General features: G+C 38.6%; 2 protein-coding genes across 6 annotated transcripts in view; one reads left to right on the top strand and one right to left on the bottom strand.

Annotated features, from left to right (window-relative positions):
- Nucleotides 1-9522, bottom strand: part of ABHD18 (abhydrolase domain containing 18) — a 47423-nt gene extending 37901 nt beyond the window's left edge. For 2 of the 5 annotated variants that reach the window (XM_031942908.1, XM_031942906.1), the window contains exon 1: nucleotides 9376-9522. In XM_031942908.1, coding sequence (XP_031798768.1) covers nucleotides 9376-9487 — 112 coding nt within the window. In that variant the 5' untranslated portion in view covers nucleotides 9488-9522. Of the gene's footprint in view, nucleotides 1-6952; nucleotides 7681-8994; nucleotides 9133-9293 lie in introns of those variants that run through there. The other 3 variants (XM_003772758.4, XM_012551884.3, XM_023505621.2) reach the window with 3 other exon arrangements.
- A 32-nt stretch (nucleotides 9523-9554) lies between these two features.
- Nucleotides 9555-24442, top strand: part of MFSD8 (major facilitator superfamily domain containing 8) — a 28930-nt gene continuing 14042 nt past the window's right edge. Inside the window, exons 1-6 of the mRNA XM_003772753.4 lie at nucleotides 9555-9890; nucleotides 17708-17799; nucleotides 19435-19478; nucleotides 21283-21523; nucleotides 22779-22892; nucleotides 23358-23502. Of these exons, the coding sequence (XP_003772801.1) occupies nucleotides 9826-9890; nucleotides 17708-17799; nucleotides 19435-19478; nucleotides 21283-21523; nucleotides 22779-22892; nucleotides 23358-23502 (701 nt within the window). The 5' untranslated portion in view covers nucleotides 9555-9825. The remainder of the gene's footprint in view (nucleotides 9891-17707; nucleotides 17800-19434; nucleotides 19479-21282; nucleotides 21524-22778; nucleotides 22893-23357; nucleotides 23503-24442) is intronic.

Below are 24442 nucleotides of genomic sequence, written 5' to 3' on the forward strand. Positions count from 1 at the left end.
AGGATATATGCATGGGTAACTTTACAGCATTAACAATTGCCAAACCTCTTGTTCCAATTTTTCACCTCTTACCCCCCCCCCTCCTAGATGGCAGGATGACCAGTAGATGTTAAATATATTAAAATATAAATTAGATACACAATAAGTATACATGACCAAAACGTTATTTTGCTGTACAAAAAGAATCAGACTCTGAAATATTGTACAATTAGCTTGTGAAGGAAATAAAAAATGCAGGTGTGCATAAATATAGGGATTGGGAATTCAATGTAATGGTTTTTAGTCATCTCCCAGAGTTCTTTTTCTGGGCATAACTGGTTCAGTTCATTACTGCTCCATTAGAAATGATTTGGTTGATCTCGTTGCTGAGGATGGCCTGGTCCATCAGAACTGGTCATCATATAGTATTGTTGTTGAAGTATATAATGATCTGGTCCTGCTCATTTCACTCAGCATCAGTTCGTGTAAGTCTCTAAGGAGAGAATTATTAAGTTGAAGAATGTCTAGAGAAATGCTACCAGGATAGTAAAGACCACAGAGATCAGGGATTAGTCATATTTAGCTTAGAGAAAAGATGTCTCATGACATGAAAGCTATTTCCACATAAGTGAAGACCTATCAGATTGAAGGAGGAATTAGATTAATTCTGTTTGACAGGAGAAGGCAGAACCAGGAGCAAACATGGAGAAGTAGTAAAAAGGGAAATTTATGCTTGAAGTGAAGAATTCCAAAAATTAGAGCTGTCCAAAATTAGAATGGGTTCATCTTAAAACCAAGTAGATTCCTTCCTCAGAAGTCTTTAACAAAAAGCAAAAGAAGGATGATTTCCTACAAGGCTTTATTACTTATATTGGGGAACTCACTCCCATATGGAGTATGCACTGGTCCACTGCTGAAATCCCTCCCTTTCAACCATCAAATTCTTTTTTTTTTTTTTTTTTTTTTTTTTAACTAGATTTCTTTTTTTTTTTTTTTTAATTTAATAGCCTTTTATTTACAGGATATATACATGGGTAACTTTACAGCATTAACAATTGCCAAACCTCTTGTTCCAATTTTCACCTCTTACCCCCCACCCCTCCCTAAATGGCAGGATGACCAGTAGATGTTAAATATATTAAAATATAACTTAGATACATAATAAGTATACATGACCAAAACATTATTTTGCTGTACAAAAAGAATCAGACTCTGAATTATTGTACAATTAGCTTGTGAAGGAAATAAAAAATGCAGGTGTGCATAAATATAGGGATTGGGAATTCAATGTAATGGTTTTTAGTCATCCCCCAGAGTTCTTTTTCTGGGTATAGCTGGTTCAGTTCATTACTGCTCCATTAGAAATGATTTGGTTGATCTTGTTGCTGAGGATGGCCTGATCCATCAGAACTGGTCATCATCTAGTATTGTTGTTGAAGTATATAATGATCTCCTGGTCCTGCTCATTTCACTCAGCATCAGTTCATGTAAGTCTCTCCAGGCCTTTCTGAAATCATCCTGTTCAACCATCAAATTCTATGAATCTTTCTATTAATCACATAAACCAGTAGTTCTGGGAATTGTGGACCTTATTTAGTACAAATATTATTTTTTGGGAAAAAAGGAAGATCTATCAGTCTTGATTTGAATGCTTAAACTTAAGTTATGACAGATGGAACTTTTGTCTATCCTATTCAAAGCAGAAATGAAGTCACTCTGAATATGAAAATATGTAAAAGTAAACAACTAAACTATTTAGCTGGAACTTTTCCTTGAAGTTTAAGCATTCAAATCAAGCCTGAATCACTAATTCCTTGGGCAACTAATAAATCCATATGTACACTTGTAAAATCATCTTAGGCCAATGGTGTCAAACTCGAAATTCCAGTGGGCTGACTGCATAATGACTTGGAAAATCACACCTATTACTATTATCTATAATTTACTATATTTTTGTCAAATATTTCCCAATTATATTTTAATCTAGTTGCAATGGCACTAGGAATGTTCTGGTTCCCATGCACAACTGCTTCTGGCATCTTGATCTTAAGACTAAATCAGTGCCCTATGAATAAACAAGTCCCTTCTACCCCTTCTCAATCCTTCACAATCTAGCTTCTAACTCTACTCACTGTGTTTTTTCAAGATGACAATGTCTTTTCAAAAAAAAGTTTCCTCCTCAATTACATCAAAACAAGTTTTTAAAACTTTTTTTTTTGAGTTCCAAATTCTCTCTCTCCTTCCTCCCTGAAACTGTAAGAAATCTAATATAGTTTACACATGTGCAATCATGTAAAACACATTTGTCATACTGGTCATTTTATATAAAACAACTCAAATAAAATGGAAGAAGAAAAAACATCAGGCTTCAGTCTGTATTCATAGAGTATCACATTTTGTGATGTCTTAATAGCTAAATCCTCACACTTTGAAAAAAAACTTTTTCTCAATCTGTTTCAGACACTATTCATCATCCATTCTTCCCAATTTCTTCCTTTCTTTAACATCCACATAATTTTTGTCTTGTGAGTCTACTAGCCTGATCACTCAGTCATTTATGTCCTGTCCAATTAAGAGTGGATGTCCTACAATTTCTGTCCAGTACCTTTTTACTTCTTATAACCAATAATACTCTTATTACTATAATTTATTTAACCAATCCCCAATTGACCTGTAACTTTCCAGTTCATTCCTACAACAAAAAAATGTTGCCATCCATTTTTTTATCCATATGGGTTTTTTCCTTGTCTTTCATCTCTTTGGAGTATATATTATACCTGGCATTGGTATCACTAAAGAACAGGAAGCTGGAAAAAAGAGGAGAATATAAGACTCTACCTTGAACAATGATAATTAGAAGAATTCCTCACTAAACAAGAGATAGGATTTTGATAAAAACATCAATGAAACTATGGATAAGTGGTTAATTTACAGCAATTTCTCTGATAAAGTATATGTAAACACATACATATATAACTAATAAAAATATAAGAGAATGTTGGAGGGGATGTGGGAAAACTGATACACTAAATACAGTATTGGTGGAGTTGTGAACTGATTCAACCATTCTGGAGAACAATTTGGAACTTTGTTCAAAGGGCTATCAAACTGCATAACCTTTGATTCAGCAGTGTTTCTACTGGGCTTGTATCCTAAAGGGATCATAAGGAGGGAAAGGGACCCACATGTACAAAAATGTTTGGGGCAACCCTTTTTGTAGTGGAAAGAAACTGGAAATTGAGTGGATGTCTGTCACTTGGAGAATAGCTGAATAAGTTGTGGTATATGAATGTTATGGAATGTTATTGTTCTGCAAGAAACGACCAGCAGGATGATTTCAGAAAGACCTAGAGAGACTAACATGAACTGATGCTAAGTGAAATGAGCAGAACCAGGAGACCACAGCAACAGCAAGATTATATGATGATAAATTCTGATGGATGTGGCTCTTTTCAACAACAAGATGATTCAGGTCAGTTCCAGTGGCCTTGAAGAAGAAAGCCACTCAGCCCTTTTTGTAGTGGCTAAAAACTGGAAACTGAATGGATGTCCATCAGTTGGAGAATGGCTGAATAAATTGTGGTATATGAATATTATGGAATATTACTGTTCTGTAAGAAATGAGCAACAGGATGATTTCAGAAAGGCCTGGAGAGACTTACACGAACTGATGCTGAGTGAAATGAGCAGGACCAGGAGATCATTATATACTTCAACAACAATACTATATGATGACCAGTTCTGATGGACCAGGCCATCCTCAGCAAGGAGATCAACCAAATCATTTCCAACGGAGCAGTAATGAACTGAACCAGCTATGCCCAGAAAAAGAACTCTGGGAGATGACTAAAAACCATTACATTGAATTCCCAATCCCTATATTTATGCACACCTGCATTTTTTATTTCCTTCACAAGCTAATTGTACAATATTTCAGAGTCTGATTCTTTTTGTACAGCAAAATAACGTTTTGGTCATGTATACTTATTGTGTATCTAATTTATATTTTAATATATTTAACATCTACTGGTCATCCTGTCATCTAGGGGAGGGGGTGGGGAGGTAAGAGGTGAAAAATTGGAACAAGAGGTTTGGCAATTGTTAATGCTGTAAAGTTACCCATGCATATATCCTGTAAATAAAAGGGTATTAAATAAATAAAAGCATTCTGTAATGGGGGGAAAAAAAAAAAAAAAGAAGAAGAAGAAGAAAGCCACTGGCACCCAGAGAGAGGCCAGTAGGAACTGAATGTGCACCACAACATAGTTTAACATATACTGGATCACTTACCGGCTAGGGGAAGTGATGAGGAGAAGGGAGGGGGGAAAATTAGAGCACAAGGTTTTGTAAGTGTAAATGTTGAAAATTATCCATTTATATATTTTGAAAACAAAAAGCTTCAATTAAAAAAAAAAAAAAGATTGAGTTAGGGGGAAAAAGAAATATAAGTAAGAATCATTTCTAAAAAAATGACCAGAAGTTTTCCAAAAGAGCCAACATACACTCATATGAAAAAACCTCCAATTAAGAAAAAATACAACTTAAAACTGAGGTATTACTTCACACTCCACAGATTGACAAAGCCTAAAATGATATTTTATTACTATGAGCAGACCAACCACTAATAAATTGTTGGTAAAGCTATGAATTGGTCCTACCATTCTGGAAAACAACTTGGAAAAAATTTTATATGCAATAATATTTATAGCAGCACTTTTTGTAGTAACAACAACAACAAAAAAAAACTGGAAGGAAAATGAGCACTTATTGATTGCAGAATGATTGATAAATTACCGTGTATGAATACAATGGAACATTGCTATACAATAAGAAATGAACCTAAGAATTCATAGAACTTATCAAGTTTGTAACATTTATCAACCACAATCAAAACAATAATGAGAAACAATCCAGAAAGACTTCAGAATTCTTAAGTCTGGCAGTGTTGACCAATCCTATAGTTTCAAAGGTAGTTTTAAGTGTGATTATCTCCCAATCTTCACTGAAGAATCAAATTTTCTTCCATCAAGAATCTTCTCATATCCTCTAAAAGGTTATGATCATCAAAAGATTCCTTGAGTTTTGTCAGGATTCAAAACAATAGGGCTCCGGAATTGAATTAAGGAAATTTGACAATGTAAATTACAAGGCAAAATGCCCAGCTTAAAGTCAATATCAGAGAGAAAAGTTTAGCTCCCTTAAAAAAAAAAAAATGCTTGGGTGCCAAGGAATGAGCTCTTTCCTAGAACTGCATTTCATTAAGCTGAGCTGTGTTACTAAAATGATGCAAGTATCTGGCCATCAAGTATAAAGATCTTGTGTCACTGCTCTCTAGACATTTAAGTATTACAACCTTTGATTTAGAAGGGCCATGTTTTTGTGGAGATTTTTAACCTCATTTTAATCCTATGCTTCATTTTTATTCACTTCTCACTTTTCCTCACTAGGCATCATCAAAATTGGGGGTTAAAGTCTTTAATTCCAAATGGCAAACTCTTCAGCAGTCCCAATTTCCTCACATGTCAAAGCAGGATAGTAACAGACCATCTCCCCATTTGATTGTTAAAAGAAAAGCACTCTGTAAATCTTAAAAGTGTTACTAAAATTTGAGTTGTCTTCTTATGGGGAACTGAAAAAACAGTAGAGACCCCAGCCAATCAGAATTTTAAAATTATCTTTTTAAAACGGGAGAGGGGCAGCAACAAACTCCTTCCAGTACCTCCATTTATAGAGGTAACTTCCCATCAGCTGCTTACTAAGATTCCCCTCAGATAAGCTCATCACCTGAAATCTCAACTTGGAGACAGATTCAACTTTGATATTCAACACCTAAATTGCCTCTCCCCTCTGATTGGGGGGCTGGAAGGTGGAGCAATGAACTCCTCCCTTTAAGGAGGGCCCCACATTTTCCATCAGCTTTCTTTGGAGTATATTATTTCCCTTGAGGGTTCTTTTTTACATTTGTATCTCCAAGTTTAACACAGGGCCAACCAGTCAAGTTGTTCGGGTTTTATTTTGTTTTCTTGATAGAAAATAAGGCAAACCAGGTTATGAAGGTTATTCCCAGGATCATACAGTTAAGTGTTGGAGGCTAAATTTGAATTCAGTTCTTCCAGACTCCAGGTCTGGTACTATTGATCCATTGCATCACCCAACTACCCCATGCAACAATTAAGCATAAAGTAGGCACTTAATAAATGTTTATTGCCGGGTAGGTGGATGAGTCAATGGCTAGACCACCAGCCCTGGAGTCCGGGGGACCTGAGTTCAAATCTCATCTTAGACACTTAACACTTCCCAACTGTATGACCCTGGGCAAGTCACTTAATCCCGACTTCTTCAGCAAAAAGAAAAAAAAATCTTTTTAAATTAATAAATGTTTATTGACTAAGAGAACATGTCATGAATAAAAAGGAGCTTGAGTTTTCAGTAAAATCACAGTACAAATTTATGGCCTCAAAGAAAACATTTAACAGAATCCTCTTTTTCATATTCTTCTGATTGCTGTATCTTTTGTGGCCATCACAATAACATGAAAAAACACAGCACTTAAATTTTCTAGTGAAACAACTGAGGGATTGTTTCAATTTACTTTTTTGAACCACCAGCACTATGACTTCATTAATATGGAGAACTCTAAGAAAACTATAAACCAAACAGCACTAGCAAATAATCTAGATCAGGGATGAAGCAGCACAGGTAAAGAAGTCTCCAGTGGAGAAAGGAGGAAGAAAGATAGATGCACTTAAGCACTTCTTTGGCTCCCTGACTACAAATAAAAACAAACCAAAAAAAAAAAAAAAAAAAAAAAAAAGGATTATTCCCAAAGCTAAGTCTGAAAAAAACAAAACAAAACATCCTATTTATTTCCTGTGCACATCCAGCAGGGAATGACCTCTAAAATGATCTTGTAGACTGGACAAGTTCATTTGCAAGACATCCTACAATAAATAGCTGGATAGGAGGGGCTTACCAGAAAGGATAAGGTCTTCAATGTTAGGCGTGGTTAGCAGAGGAATTGATAAAAATTAATCCCTGAGGCTGGCAGGGAGAAGGTACAGATAGAGATCAGTTTAGCTCCAAGGTCCGACCCTTTGGAAGATCAGTAATCCAAGTTATGTCAAATTCCTGAGACCCACCCTTGCAATAGGTCTCAGGCAGAGTCACCTGGCCAGATCCAGTCAGGAAGCAGAGTCATATCCCTGAAGTTAAATTTTCTTTGAAAAATCTTATTGGCCATTCCATAGCTGCTGCCTTCCTCCGGTCAGTTTACTGTGGCACTCCGCCTCTTGGTGACTTTCTCCTTACCACCTGACTCATGGCATGTGGTATCTGTCCTAACTCCAATATGCTTACCAACCCCAGTTATAGCTAACTCACTTTTTCAATGTGCTAAGTCCTTCTCAGGATTTAACCTGCAACTAAAAATAGGTCCCAAACTCATGGCTTCCTTTTGAATTCATTTTGTCTGGAATCTGTTCCTCAAATAAATCTGCTTTTTGCCAAAAAGAACTGTGAATTCTTCACACACCGAACCCCAACTTTTGGTGCTTACCATCATCTCCTCACCTCAAACCACAATCACAAAGAACAAAGATTCTGAACCACTTAGAAATAAAACCCATTTTAAAAAAATAATTTATTTTGACGAAATTTTTAAATATACGTATAATTTCACCATCTAATAAAGAAAGCAAACTTTCTTACTAATGAGATGGATATGTTTGTTTAATTTTTACATAAAGAATTAAATCTTCACCAGCCCTTTAGTCAGGAGGACCTAAGTTCAAATCTGGTCTCAGACACTTAAACAATTCCTAGCTGTGTGACCCTGAGCAAGTCACTTAACTCCAATTGCCTCAGGAGAAAAAAAAAGATTTTTTTTGAGATTTCTAACATTTTTCATTGTTGCCAATTTTTTTCCCGAATCCCCCCATGTTCAGTGGCCCTCATCTGGAGTCGAAACCCAATTTCAGATTTGAGTTATAAAATGTGTCCAACACTAAAGCATCTGCCTCGGCTAGCTTTGATAGGCAGTTTCTGGGTCTGAGAACTTTGCATGAATAGCGAGGTCAATATATACCACAGTGGGGATTAATCTCATTAAAACTCCTCTGATGGCTGGAAAATTCATTTTAATTTCAATGAACCGATCAAAAAGAAACATCAATTAAGCACTTTTTATGGGGCAGGGGAAAAAAAGAGGTAAAAGATAGCCTCAATCTTCAAAGAATTTAGAACCTAAGGGGGCGGGGAGGACTCGACATGCAGACAGATGTATACAAAGGAAGGTATCTGCAGGGTAGTAAATGATTATAGGAAGGCACTAGAATTAACGCGGGATTGAGGAAGGCTTACTGAAGAAGGCGAGATTTTAGTTGGGATGGAAAAAGAAGCCAAAAAGGTCAGTCCCGGAGCAGGAAGTGATTGGTGAAGGGGCCGAATGCTAGCCGGTCATAAAACAGACACAAGAAGATTCATCTATAAGGCGGCTGTTGAATTTCTCTTTGCCCCGCACAAACGTGCGCGCATCCTCTGCAGCTCAGGAAGATGCAGCGGCTCCCTACTGCCTGTAGGCAGATGCAGACCCGACCGCTCCGCGGCCGCCCGCCCTCTCTCTTTCGCCGATACTCGCGTCCCCCCTGAAGTCTCCATCCGCCTCCCCCCGGGCATCCCGGGAACGCAGGACGACCCCGAAGGAGCGGCCTCCTCTCGCTCCCCAAGCGCAGGGTCGGACTTAGGAAGCAGGGGCGCGTGGATGGAGCGGGGCGAATCGGGCCCCGCGCGGGGCTGCCCCTTCTCGGGGGCGAGAGCGACCCCCCAGGTAACAAAACAAACACTACAAAAGTAACCCCTGGGCGAGCAGATATGCTTCCCATGACCCAGGCCGGGGTCCCGGGGACACGGGTTTGAGACCGGCCGCTGCAAGAAGCTCCAGAGACGCGCTCCTCTCCGGCGCCCTGCTTTCCCCATCTCCCACAGGAGCAAACTGAGACCCAGAAAGAAGTGACTTACCCAAGGTCACCTAGGCAGCAAGAAGTGCAGCGTGGCCTCGAAGCCTCGGGATCCAGGGAAAGCCCCTTCCTCTTTCTCTCTCCAGCCCCCTGCAAGGACGGCGCGCGCCATCCGGCACGTACCCTTCTCCCCATACTGCCCCAGGCGCGCGCGCGCGCGCTCGCCCTTCTCCCCATACTGCCCCAGGCGCGCGCTCGCCCTTCTCCCCATACTGCCCCAGGCGCGCGCGCGCGCGCTCGCCCTTCTCCTCCCCTCCTGCCCCAGGCGCGTGCCCGTACTTCGCCCCTTCCCCCACTCACCGAGGGCCGGAAGCCCGGGGCCCCCCAAACAGCCCTACGGCCGCCTAAGTCCCCAGTCTGGGGCTCCTCCTCTCAAGCCCACCTGCCGTACCCGCCCACCATAGTGGGAGGAGACTGCGGTCCAGGCCGGGGGTGGGGCGAGTGTCCGTTTGGACCCTGCCGATTTTCCATCTAGTATTTGGTGGCGCCGCCATCTGGCGGGCTGCCAAGGAAGAGTCACGGGGTGGGTGGAGGGGGTGGGGAGAAGGCTGGGCTCTAAAGCCAGGCCCATCTTCGTGCGCACGCGCCCTAAACCCTAAGCAAGGCAAGCTTCGGCTGCCTACTTCACCCTGCTGCGCACGCGCCCCGGCGTCGCGGAAAAAAAAAAAAAAAAAAAAAAAAAAAAAAAGAAAGAAAAAAAAAAGCGAAGGGCGCCGGCTGAAGAAGGGTCTCGAAGTCTCGCGAGAGTCGGCTCCGAACCTGCGCTTTCTCCGCCTCCTCCTTAGGCTTAGAGTAGGGGGTCCAGCTCCGAGTTGGGGGTCCCGAGTTCGTCATGGCCGCCCGCGGAACCGCAGAGGAGCGGCAGCCTTTGCTGGGCGAGCAGGACCCGGGGAGCAGGTGAGCCAGGGCCCAAGAGCTGGGGGTGGCGGCGCCTTCTGTCTCTCTGCTCCTTTTACACGCAGGGAAACGGAGTCAGGGGACGGAGTGCTTGAACTTTGTCTACTTGAAGGACGAGTCGGGCCTGGCCTGGAGGCAGCTTCGGTCATCCATTTCCATGAACAAGATTTAGTTTTCTCTGACAGCAAAGGATGGGCCATCGCACAGAGCCAGCCTCTGCGCGGTGACGTTCGCAAAGGGTTGTGTAGCGTTCGGTGCCGGCAGTCCACCACCTGGAGCAGAGCAGCCCGAGTCAGAATGCAGTTAAATGCAGACCTGGACGAGGCGCGGCGCCTTGCCTCAGTTTCCTCATCTGTAAAGTGGGGACACTTTCCCTTTTAACCAATGAGATCGTTTCCCAAATCTTAGCGCAGATATACGTGTAGTTTTTTATCACATACAAGTGCGTTATGCATAGCATGTAACAACGTAATATGTAATTTATAAATGCTGGCTGTTGTTTCTAGTTAGTCTCTGGAATCATAGTTGGTCGTTGCAATGACCAGAATTTTTCTCCTTATGATAATATCGTGCAAGTGTTTTTCTGGTTTTGCTAGCTTCAGTGTCCCTCCGTTCCGTAGAAATAGTCACAGGTTTCCCCAATTTCCCCCTATTTCTTAGTTGTGCAGAAGTTAGTCACTTAATACACATTCAGATATTCAGCTATTGCCCCGTGGATGGGGGGGCAGTTTCGAATTTTTTTTGCCACCACCAAGGAGTGTTGCCATAAATAAATATGTTGGGTTCTTTCCTCTTTTGTTTTCTGCCTCTGCATGAGGAGGAGGAGGAAGCGGATGGAAACAAGCTCACCAACCCCAACTAATAAAGGCAGGCAGTTGTCAAAGCCCAAGTAGAATCTTGTCAGTTTCCAGGTGAAAAAGGCCACATTAAAAGATGAAAACTTGGCCGTGCTGCATCATTCACATTTTGATTTATTAAATACAAAGAATGTTTACACAGTAGAGATTGTTGGAGTTGAAAGGAGACACCAAAAAGTTTGGAGTTCCTGACCGGTGTTGTGAAGTGACTCAAAAGAATTTGCAGGCGTAGGCCCATCTCAAAGTTAGGGGCATAGTTAATTATAAATGTAAGGACTACTAAAGTGAGATACGTTCCAGAAGAATTTAGCTAGGAATCCCGAACGGGAAGATAAGTTTTTAGGGCAAAGTATAATGGCGGAGAAAATGAGCAAGACGGAGATTAGAGACCAATTCAATAGTTTATTAAATGGAGAGATATACTGGGACCAATAGATCCATGTTGGTCCCAGGCCTGGAGGAGACTATCATTTCAAAGAGTCCAGCCCTCAAGTATCAGAAGGCAAGCTTTTTATAGGCTGACAAGAACAATGACATAATGGGGGAGGTACCTGGGTGGAGATAACCTAATGCGGGGGGAGGCCCCTAGGATGACACCATGGAGGGAGGTTACTGATATTCTAATGACATCTAAAATTAATAAACCTTTATCCTTTCAAACATTAAGAAGGAATGTCTATAACCTAACGATATAAAACCTTTATCTCATCAATCATGTAAGTGGGAATGATTTGGGGCTGAGCAACTGAGGTAGACCTTTATCTCATCGAACATTAAGAGGGAACGGTTATAACCTGAGGCAGAGTAACTAAATAGGACAATTGGAGAAACTGGGTCACCAGATTAATACGGAACTTTGGCACAACAAAAGAGCAGGTGCTTCTTATCACTGATATGCTAATTTCATGGCTTAGAGGTATAATTGAAGAGCGGACCCCAAAAACTCTAAAAATCCTTAAAAGAGAAAATCTCCTTCAGTATGTACTCCATTATTGAATTGTCACTTAGGTAGTGTGAGACTATTGTCTCAGAAACGTTTGTTATTACTGACCAACAGATTGTCATCCAACTGCCAGCAATATTTATAGAACTACTGTGACTCCCTTGGCTAAGGGACCTTAGAGTTATTGCTACATTCTCTCTGGGAGCCACACCCCATCTCGATGCTAGCGGTTTATTAGTATGAACCAACCCACCATATTGTTTTTGAATCTTGGCCATCAGAATCCCAGCACATAAAACAGCCTGATAGAAATGGCAAAATGTTCTTTTTTTATACTTCACGGAATTTCCCTGGAAAAGGCCATTTCTCTGGATGCAATGAAGACTAGTTGTAATTTTACATATTTGAACCTGTATCATGTCACACTACTTACTGTTATCCTGTGAAAATGATTTTTTCCTTGAGTTATTTATAATCATATCACATTTAAATTGATATGTGTTACTTTAAAAATATATTAGCACAATCACATCCTCACATATCTGGAACAAATATAGTGAAGCAATTAAATCGAATTAAGACTTCACCCATCTCAGAATTTTGGAAAATGCTTTTCAAGTTAGAGACACAGCTGGATGGCACAGTGGATAGAGTGCCTGGCCTGGAGGCAGGAAGACCCAAGTACAAATCCAACTTCAGACACTTAATTATGTGACCCTGGGCAAGTCATTTACCCTTTTGCCTTCAGGTTCCTCATCAGTAAAAGTAAAGAAGGAGATAGCAAACCACTTCATCATCTGCCAAGAAAACTAAATGGGATCATGAAGAGTCAGACGTGGCTGAAAACTCATTGAACAATTCTAGATATGTGAGTTTTCTTGGCAGATGAAGGCTTTTAAGCATTGTATTAAAAAAATTTTAAACTACTTTGCTTTAAAAGATTTCCAAAACAGAATATACTCCACTGCCTTCTTAAACTGAAAGGTACTATTTCACCTTTTTCTTTAATGACCCATTCTCATCTTTTGTCATTTTTGATTCTGTTCTTTGTAACACAATTATGCCCTAGGGTCCATTGCTCTTTAACACAATAACAACCTCAGATTCTTACTGCTTTTGATATGAATCTGGGTTTTTATGTGGGTGTTTTGTGGTTTTTTCCTGGGGGGGTTTTCCTTTTCAGCTCTCATTGCTGTCACTGTAGAGTTTCTACATCTTCCTGATTTTCTTTTCTTAAATCTGAAGATGAGATCTATCCTTAGTTAAAATGTTTATCAATGTCATTTGAGGTTTTCTGTATATTACCACATGCACAGGAATATATATCCAATCCATTGAATGTTGAATGTAATCCATTAGGCGACGGCTATATTGAACACCAACAGAGAATGCATTGAGAACTAAGCAAAGTTAAGCGAGAATATAGCAGATTGAATTACAGTTGAGGAATTGAACAACACTTTCAGTGTTCCCAGGCTGTTCCTCCAAACCAAAACTCATCTTTTTATTTTCTCATTCATTCTGTATACCTATGATTCATTCATTGGTACAATTTGGATTCTTCACCGGTTCTTTTGTTTAATGAAGGCAGTGGGAACCATGTGAGGGTCACAAATAAGACTTGCATGCAAAAAGTGGCACAGAGGAAATCATTAAAGATCTGTGGTCAGGAAAGGTGTTGAGCCAAGAAATTCAGTGGAAAAAGGAAGTCAGGTGAAAGCCCTAAGGTTAAAAGACCTGTAGAGGGGAGGAGATTTCTCCCTCCATCCACCTAATAGATCCCTTCTTTCTAGGAGCTTTTATAATAGAGACATGAAAACATAGAGAAGTGGGGGGCTGGAGAAGAGAGTTCAGGGAATAAGGTTGGAGACCAATGGTGAGCATCAGTAAGCATTATATACGAGAAGTGGGACAAAAAATAATTAAATGAACAGAACTATAGGGCAGACATTTATTCCCCATTCCAGGAGCTGGCAGTTGAATTGATTTGGTCACTACCCAAAGAGAACAAGAACTGGGAGGGGAGGAAACGATTGTAGCTGCCCAGAGGGTAGGATGCTGACTGAACTCCAATTTCATTAGTAATGGTCATATTGTTGAGGTCTAGATTTGGGGTACCTAAATGAAATTATGGTTTAGTTAAGGTCTAGTGGCAGGTTTGGGGTACAGGAAGTCAAGCAAAGCTCCCCTGTAACCCCCTTGGATTCGGCGCAAGGATCCGGCGGTAAATGAGATCTGGTAGCGGCCCGAGTCTCCAATAAAAGCATTTATTAGCCCGAGAGCTAGATTGATAAAAGAGATTTATTATTGAGTTTAGAAGTAGGAGATAGGTGAAGGGAGAGATAAGGAGGGCACCGGACAGAGAGTCCAGTGGACAGAGAGTCCTCACATGGCTACCATGTTTGGAATCTCTGCAAAGAGGGGTTCCTAGCATGGCCCTTTTATAATAGGAGACTTAGCTCAAAGGGCTTTTGGGTGTAGTCCCAAAGTTGGCTCAGATCCAGATGGGGCTGGGACAGGTCCGGATCTTCTTTTGGAATTCAAAGGGACCAGGATTTGTAAATCAAAGGGTAATTTACATTATTAACTAGGAGGGGGTGGGAATCTAGAAAGGAATCTTTCCCACATCAATATGAAGTCTGAGACTGGCTAGATACAATGTATATGTGAATTTTTACTCTCTTCCCACCAGTTTAGGGAAATGCACTGGATTAACTGCCCTTGTTAGGGTAGGTTGTAGGGAAGGGAAGCTTGATCATTGGAGAGCTTTGCTAGACCAGGAATACCTCATCCTGGTGGGAAGAATAGGGGCAGCAACTGTAAAGCTGGAGGAACTGAGGCAAGATAGAGATTAAACAGTTTTTAATATATTTGAAAGGGAGAGATTGTGCTGGGGGCATGCTGCCCCCAGGGCTAATGTCCAAAGCATCCAGCAGCTAATGTGTAGTGAAGTATATATGCACATGACTCCAAGCTACCAGGGGGTAGACTGAGGCAGGGGTGGAGTCAGAGCACTGAGAGCAGGGGCAGACTATCAGTCTGGTTCTGACAAGGTGGGGGGGGGGGGGGACCAGACATTCTGATAAGTTGGGATAAAGAATAATGACAGAATGGGGGGAGGCACCAGACATTCTGATAAGAAGGGAAGAGCTGGGATCATGATGATTAGGAGGGAGGAGTGGTGTTACAGAATTGAGCAGAACAATTCAGGGAAACCAAGTCAGGACAGCAAAAGGGAACTGTGGCTCAACACAACAAAGCAGAGGCCAACTTACTATTTGTTAGAAGGCCTGGAGAAAGGCAGCTTCTATTTTTTTGCTCCTCTTCCACTAAGGATTTATGAACAAAGATTACATAAGATGAAAAGTTTTTGTATGGATTGTGATCTGTGTTACAGTATTATGGGGATCCTAGATTAAATTTGGAAAGGACCATAACTTTTCATTTAGATTATTTTGTGTCATGAAGCCCTTTTGGAAGTCTGATAAACCTATATACCCTTTCTTGGAATAATATTTTTAAGTTCATAAAATATAAAGAAGGGAAGGGGAGCAAATATTTATTCAGCACCCTTATGTGCCAGGCTTTGTGAGGAACATTACAAATATTATTTCATGTGGTCCTCACAATCCCTACATATTATCGTTATCCCTATTTTATAGATGAGGAAACAAGCAGACAGGGATGAAGTTGATGAGGAGAGCCCGAAAACTCTCATACTTTCTTTCTCTCTCTCTCTCCCCTTCTCTCCCCCAGACTTTGAGGGGAAAGCTTGAGAAGCTCTCCCCTGAGAGACCCACCCCAGGGAATCAAGATAAACTTGTTCTGTTATCTAGGGTGGGACTAGTTGAGTCCAGGACCACTCCTACTTAGCTGGAGATAGAGATTTCCATCCAATTCTATTGAGTTGGAGAGTAGTCCAGGGACACTCATTCAATTAGATTATTCTAATTTCAACTCAAACTACTCCCAGCCCCCACCTAGAGCTACCCATATAACAAGCTTCTTTCAGCCCAATTCTTTGCAGAGGACCTAAAAGCAGGAATCATGCCAAGGAACCTTTCTCTCCTTAGCAGAGCTACTACTCTCCCCGCTGAAAAGATTTTCTCTTTTCAATATTATTCCCTCTATTTCCCTAACAGGACCTTATTTACCTCTGTCTGGATTTCTCTGGTAAAAATTTTCTCTTTCTCTGCTAGACCTTTACTTCTCTGTCGGGACCTTGCCACTTGGAAGTCTTTCTTCCTAGCAAAGGCTAACTTCCCGATGCCAAGTGCCAATAAAAATTTCTTTTGCCAGTCTAACTTTTCGGGTTTGTAAATTCATTTACGAAAGACCTGCCCCTACCAGAAGGGAGTTGCCCAGAAGGGCAACTCCTTGCCCTGCACTGAACCTCATCAAAGTGATTTGCCTGGAGTCACACAGTTAATTAGGATCTCAGACTAGGTTTGAACTCAGGCCTGCTGGACTCCTGACCTTGTACTCTAGCTACTGTGCCACCTAACTGCCTTTATAAATGAAATTCATAGGATTGCAAAGGAAGCCAATTATATTTCAGTAGTTTTAAAAATATTTTTAAAAACAAATTTTGGATCTTATTTCAAAACCCCTCATCTAGAGCAGCCCTCTCATTTTATAGAGAAGCATATTGAAGCCTTGAGAAGTTTAAGAGACTTGCCTTTAAGTTCATGAGATACAAGGAAGGGAAGGGAACAGATATTTATTAACCACTGTTAAGGTTGGAGATGTGGGTAAAGGGCTTCAAAAGCCATGCAGGAGTTTGAATTTGATTCTACAGGCAGTTAAGAGCTCCTTGATTTGCTGGGAGAAAGATTTACTGTCAGACCTGTTCTTTAGGAAATTCACTTCCTGTATGGGAGGATGGATTAGAGGGGATAGAGTAGAGCCGGGACTCAAGGCTGCTTGCAGTGGCTCACAAGACAGGGGATGAGGCCCTCAGTTATTGTGGTGGACAAAAGGAAGAGGTAAAATCCATGAGACTCGGCTACTAGTGTATTTTATTTGTTTATTTATTACCTACTATTTCTTTGAAGCTGCTTGACATTAGATCAGATGTCACCTGTAGAAATCTATCCTAATAACCTCATGTTACAAAGCAGGTGAACAGAAACCCAAAAAGTAAGCTCAAATGAGATGACCTAGGTGAGGAGAAGTGAGCCAAATTCAAACCCGGGTGTTCTGACCCGAGATCTGGGGCCCCATCATACTGGGCTTAATTATAAAACCTCAGAGATCACCAAGTCCATCTTATATCTGAGGAAAAAATTATGCAATGCACCAGTTCATTTACCTCCCCTAAACTTATCCTGTGTTTATTATATATAGTTATTTTTATACAAATTGTTTCCTTTAACAGAATCTTGTTATTGTTTCATTTATTTCTTTGTATTTCTAGTGCTTACTTTAGAGCCTGACTCATAGTAGGTATTTAATACATTGGCTAATTTTTGTGATGTTTGTCCATTGCTTCAAACTCCATTCTGATTCTAAAATAGAAATTTCTCCTCTTCCCTCCTTCCATTTTCTCCTCTGATTTATATAACCATGCCTTCTGCTATGGTTCTGAGAATCCTCACCAGTTGTTCTCTATGTGACAACTTCCATTGTGATATAGTAGAAAAAGTTAGATTTGAGTTTGAATCCCACCTTAGGTTTGCTCATAAATCAGACTTTTCTAGATAACACTTTGCCTGGGTCATTTAAGAGCTAGTCCTGAAGTTGAAGAGGAGTAGCTGATCTCGTAAATTAAATTAACCTGTAGAGGGAATTTCCTCAGTTAGTGGTCTTTCACAAATCAGTGATTTCCTCTGTCCCTACTTTCTATGAACGAACCTAGAATGGGCTATCCATCTAATCTACATTCCCTTTGTTGACAGATAGACTTATTCCCCTCATTGTTTCTCCTATAGTTAAATTTTACCTCACTACCCCCCTTTCATTCTTGTCCATATGTGTGGTTACATAAATGTTATTTTCTCATTTTTCTACAAATCTAGTCAGTGGGATGTTATAGAAACTGAAGAGCATTATAGGAGTCGATGGCGTTCCATTCGCATCCTATATCTCACTATGTTTTTCATTAGTGTAGGTAAGTATTGGGGGATGGGAAAGAAGGAAACAAATCAAGCCCTGTAACCTTTCTCTTCTATGTTTTAAGTGATGAATAATTTTTTTCCTTACCAAATTATCAATCAGGAGTAGTGCCAGTATATAATTATAAGGTTAAGTAGTTATACATGAAAATGGAAGGGCAGTATTTGGAGTGACTACTTTTAAAGTAATGTGTTTTTTCCCCTTGTAATCTCTTTGAGTTGACATATACTAATGCTGATGGCTTCACTTGAAACTGGCTTAGAGAATTAATTAATAAAATATTTGTTAAATAAAGTATAGAAAATGCTGTGCAAATCTTGAAATGCTGTATAATTGCTGTGATTATTAAGCTAAAGGAAATGGTTTCTGACTTCAAGGAGCTGACATTATGATCAGAGAAATAGCATGTACATACCTAAATCAGCAATAATGGAATGAATACAGGGCACTTTTGGCAGAAAAGACTTGGGAAGGAAAGGATGCAGAAAGAATCAGGAAAAGCATAGAAGGAGGCACTTGAGTTCAGAGAAAGCCAGAGTTTTCCACAAGCAGTGGTGAGGTGAGAAGGAAGGGCTTCTCATGCTTAGGGAACCACTACTAACAGCTCAATGCTGCCTATTCATTTTTTCTATTTAGAAGCAATGAATCTCTTCTGTCTTCTTTATCTCTTTTATATTCCAAACAGTAATATGTGAAAATCAGATTTCAAATAAAACTAAAAGTGAAGAAAATGCCCAATAGCCCCGAAAATTCATTTTTTTCAAGTTTTTTCCCCCCTGAGGCAGTTGGGGTTAAGTGACTTGCCCAGGGTCACACAGCTAGGAAGTGTTAAGTATCCTGTATCATATTTGAATTCAGGTCTTCCTGACTGCAGGACTGGTGCTCTATCCACCTAGCTGCCCCTTTTGTATTTGTTTTATACTATCTTGTGTCTTTTCTATTTTTGTTAGTTTGCAACTCAAACCCTTTTTAGAGATATTTGATATAAAGTTGCTGGGTTTTTCCCTGTTAAATGCTTCCCTTCCCTTAGATGAGTTAGATGAGTTCTTTGTCTAGGTAACCTTTTCAATTTCACATGATCAAAATAATCTCTTATCTTTTGTAACTATTTCTATCCCATATTTGATTAAAAATTCATCTCCAACCCATAGCTGTGAGATACTTATATGACGTACTTCTGATGTTTTAATGGTATGATCATTAATAACAAACATGTAGCCTTTTTTAATTTGTAAGATATGATTTAAGAATGTTGATCTAAAACTAATTTCTGTTACACTATTCTCCACAAAAATCAACAACATTTCTATATCAAAATTCTACAAAATAAATGCACAAAAAGCATTTCCTGCAGTATATTACACTTAAATTTTTAAGATCTACATAACATTGGTGCTGTTTCCTCTGTTGTTTTCTCTTTTGTTTGTTGTACATCTTCTTGCTTGCCACTGGCATAGCTTTTGTGTATCCCCCTTACTTCACTTGATGCCATGATCAGATGTAAGAACTGAAGTCAAGTAGAGAAGGTTCATAATAATATTTCAAGTCTGTAGTACTGTGTACTTTGTTTGAAGGAACATGTTGAAAACTAGAACTATAAAATGACATGATTTTTGTTCATCTTTCACAGGATTTTCAATTGTAATTATGTCAATATGGCCATTCCTCCAAAAGGTTAGTAAGTCTCAACTTGCTTTCTGCTGTTACATGGATCATTAAAATGAGCGTATCAGTGATTGGAAGAAATCACTTTTTAAATCCTCAGTGCCTTCCTTAATGTTTTGCACAGAGTTGGCATTTAATAAATGTGTTGAATTAATCAATGTTTGTCAAATTGTATTGTCATTGTATAAGAGAACTTCAGTGATCTTACGCTTTTAATTGTTTTTTCTTCTTTTAATTGTTCTAGTGTTTAAGAATCAGAAAGTTCTTACTAATCATGTGACCTAAATCCCCAAGTTTCTGTAATTGTTTTGCTTTTGTATATATTCTCTTTGTATAGTTTGTATTGTGTTTTTGAAGGTTACCATTGACTTTAAACCCTCAGTCTCTTAGGTTAAATTTTCTAAACCATTCTAGATAATATCTATTTCCTAAGCTCTTAACATTTCTTTTGTTTTCTTCTCTAACCTAATCAAACTATCCATAGAGCCAGATTATATATGTATGATCTGTTCTAAGGATTGTAGAGTGAGAAGTTTCTGTATATCAGATATGTATGTCACCATAAAGCTTGCTTATTTTAATAATATAAATCTCTGAAAACTGCTTCACTGTCTGAAATTCCAGCAACTGCATTAACTTATCCAAAACCTCTGGTCTTGCTCATTATGTGTCTTTTATTTGGCTTCTTATGTTGCTGGAAATTACTGTGTGTACTAGAAAAAAACAGAATTAATGACCATTATTTTTTTTATGCACAATATGTTGAAAAGTAGATCTATTTTATTCTTATGGATTTTAGAGATCCTTGAAGTCAGAAAGCTCAGCATCCTATTGTTACACAGTGACCTTTCATTTTTTTAAAAAAAATATTTCATGATCAGAAAATAGTAATGGTAATCAACATTTATATAGCACTTTGTTGTTTTTTAAACAATTTATAAACATCATCCCCTTTGCTTTCCACCCACCCTATGAGGTAAATATGATGGGACTATTATTCTCATTTTATAGATGGAAAAGCTCAGTCAGAAAAGTAATACATGATTTTCTTAAGGTCATACATATATATAAGTGACTGAGTTGAGATTTAGACCCTAGTCTTCCTAACTTCTAAGTCTAGCTCTTTTTTTTTTTTTTTTTTTTTAATTATTTAATAGCCTTTTATTTACAGGATATATGCATGGGTAACTTTACAGCATTAACAATTGCCAAACCTCTTGTTCCAATTTTTCACCTCTTACCCCCCCCATCCCTCCCCTAGATGGCAGGATGACCAGTAGATGTTAAATACATTAAAATATAAATTAGATACACAATAAGTATACATGACCAAAACGTTATTTTGCTGTACAAAAAGAATCAGACTCTGAAATATTGTACATTAGCTTGTGAAGGAAATCAAAAATGCATGTGTGCATAAATATAGGGATTGGGAATTCAATGTAATGGTTTTTAGTCATCTCCCAGAGTTCTTTCTCTGGGCATAGCTGGTTCAGTTCATTACTGCTCTATTGGAAATGATTTGGTTGATCTCATTGCTGAGGATGGCCAGGTCCATTAGAACTGGTCATCATATAGTATTGTTGTTGAAGTATATAATGATCTCCTGGTCCTGCTCATTTCACTCAGCATCAGTTCGTGTAAGTCTCTCCAGGCCTTTCTGAAATCATCCTGTTGGTCATTTCTTACAGAACAGTAATATTCCATAATATTCATATTAAGTCTAGCTCTTTATCTACACTGAGGTTTATGTTTTAGACTTGAGTTTTAAAACAAAACAAAACTTTATAATGGATTGTATTTCTATTTGCAGATTGATCCTACAGCAGATACAAGTTTTTTGGGTTGGATTATTGCTTCTTATAGTCTTGGCCAGATGGTAGCTTCGCCTATATTTGGCTGGTGGTCTAATTTTAGACCAAGGAAAGAACCTCTTGTGATCTCAATCTTCATTTCAGTGGCAGCTAATTGCCTCTATGCCTATGTCCATGTACCTCCCTCCCACAATAAATACTACATGTTGGTTGCTCGAGGACTTGTGGGATTTGGAGCAGGTAATATACTTGTTGACATGTTACCTTTCTATTTATGTCAAATCTACATTTACTTTGACATTCAAAACCCTCCATAATTTGTCCCTGTCTGACCCATCAGACCTTAATTCCTGTGTGTCTTCAACACAGAGCTTCTCCTCTAATTAGGGAAGTCATTTGCCTATTCCTATCTCTGTGCTTGTGCTATTCTTTCTTCTTGGAATTGTCTTTACTCTTTTTCTTCATTCTTCAGGGACCAAGTTTAGTTTTTAGTCCTTCCACCTTTCCATGCTACTCAATCTAGCAGTTTTATATAGTTTCTTTTTTGTATGCATATCTTTTTTTTTTTTTTTTTTTTAGTTTTTAGCATTTACAAGACTTTTATTTCCTTTTTTTCTCTTTCCCTCCTTCTTCCCTAAGATGGCAGTCAGTATGATGTAGATTATACATGTACAATCATAATAGACATAGTTCCACATTAGTCATAATGTCAAAAAATAATCAAAACAAAAGAGAAAAGCCCCGAGAAAGAATAAATAAAACAAAAAGTGAAAATAGTATGCTTCAATTTGCATTCAGTCTTCATAGTTCTTTCACTGGATGTAGGTAGCATTTTCCATCATAGATCTTTTGTAATTGTCTTAGATGATTGTATTGCTGAGAGGAGCTAAGACTATCAAATTTGATCATCTTTGCATATTTTCTGCTGATTAAATTAAAACTTCCTAGGAGTAAAATCTTATGCTGATTTTGTATCCCATATTAGCCCAGTGTTAAAGCATATGGTAGACACTTAAAGAGTGCTGGTTGGAATTGTATTTTTTTCTGTTTCTTAGAGCATCTACAGTATATAGTAGAATTGATGTACATTTGTGTGTTTGTGTGAGGTTCACATATTTGGGCATTTGTTGTAAAATTAGCTATAGCAGCTAGTGTCTTATTCATCATATGGTCAGTAAATATTAGATGAGCAGGAAAAGGTTTTTTTTGGTGTTAGTATAATGACTTTAAAATAATTAATCTTTTCCTAGAATTCTGCCTTCACATTATTGAAAAGGAATGAATTAATAATAATGTTTTAAACTTAACATCAGTGATGTAGTAGTACCTTATAATATGCATCTAAAGCAGTTTTTGTGGATATAATTAGGGAACATGAACTGTTCTTTATAACTACTTCCCTTTTTATATGCTTGATTAAAATAAATTTTATCTAGTAGAAACTACTTTTCATTTAAATTTGTTTTTTCTTTCTTTCTTTTTTTTTTTTTTAAAGGAAATGTAGCAGTAATTAGATCTTATATTGCTGGTGCTACTTCCCTTCAAGAAAGAACCAGTGCTATGGCCAACACTAGTGCTTCTCAGGCCTTTGGCTTTATCCTGGGTCCAGGTAGGCATCTGGTCTTTATTTAGAGAAAGCAGGAATAACCAAGTCTTTGTCTGCCTTAAGTTATTAAGATTATTTTCACATCTGTCAATTGTGTTAGAAACTTAATGTCTTAATTGTATTGCCTTGACTTCCTTTGTTTTTTGACCTTGTTTATCATTTTCTGCCTATATTCTTCCTTTCTGCTGGTTACCTTATTTGATAGAGTTAAATCAGAAAACAGAAATTCCTGTGTGTCACACATTATGACTGCAAAGTCAGTGTTCTTTGCAGTGTTCTGGTCAAGGGGTCACAAAGAAAATGGCTTAGGAGCAATGTAGTCACTGGATTGGAGAAGATCCTAGAGGCTGTGTGCTTTAGCTTGGGAAAATGCTGAAAAATCTGATCTTTTTGACTCTCTCCCTTTTTACTTTACCAGCCTAGCATGCATGAATCATCATCCGTTAGCATAATTTTTACTGTGCTAAGTTTTTCAGACATGCTTTGCCCTGATTGGAGAAAAGGGAGTAACGTGGGAAGCTATTGATCTTCAGGTGAACATGTATACAGCCCCAGCTCTACTCGGTGCCTTTTTGGGAGTTATCAATATTATCTTGATCTTTGCTATATTAAGGTAATTGAATAGAAATACAATTATATTTTGTAGTAGTGATGTGCTTTGTCCTTGTTGAGGGGGTGTGTTCTTTGTGGCTTTCAGCTCCACTGTGTCCAAAGTTCTTTTCTTCACTTTTATCTAACATACATGCAGCCTGTATCTGGCTTTCCCAGAAACTTTTGTCAAATAGTGAGCTTATTCCAGAAGCTGGGATCTTTGGATTTATCAAACATTAGATTACTTTAGTTATTGAGTGTTGTATCTTGTGAACGTAACCTATTCCATTGATCCAGTTGCCCAGTTTCTTAGCCAGTACCAAATGGTTTTGATGACAGCTGTTTTATAATATAGTTTTAGGTGTGGTAGTGATAGGGCCATCTTTCTTGCATTTTTTCCCCCATTAATTGAGATACTTGATTTTTTATTCTTCCAGAAGAATTTTGTTATTTTTCTAGTTCTGTAAAGTAATTTCTTGGCAATTTGATTAGTATGGCACCGAATAAGTAGATTTGGCTAGTATTGTCATTTTTATTATATTAGCTCAGCCTACCCATGAGCATTTGATATTTTTCCAATTGTAATCTTGTTCATTTGATCTGTATTTTAAAAATATTTTTCTCCAAAAAATTTCTTTAGATTTGACCCAGCATTCTAATCTTTTTAAGATCATTTTAACTCTTGATGCTGATATCCATTATGAATGGTGCCCTCCCAACTTTGTTGTGTCATTAGCAAATCTAATAAGTATGCTATCTCTGCCTTTAGCTCATTTATTGATTTTTTTTTTTTAAATGTTAGATAACCAAAGTAAGGGCAAGTTCCTTCAGCACTTTGTTAGAGTTAATGATTCATCTATGAGTCTTACCATTCAGCTAATTCCCAGGATACATAAATCACCTGAGTCACACTAATACATTTAAAATTAAAATTAACTCAAGAAATTTATTAGGTGATTTCT

This window comes from Sarcophilus harrisii, chromosome 6 (genome assembly GCF_902635505.1).
Source record: "Sarcophilus harrisii chromosome 6, mSarHar1.11, whole genome shotgun sequence".
In the NCBI taxonomy this organism is placed as follows: Eukaryota; Metazoa; Chordata; class Mammalia; order Dasyuromorphia; family Dasyuridae; genus Sarcophilus; species Sarcophilus harrisii.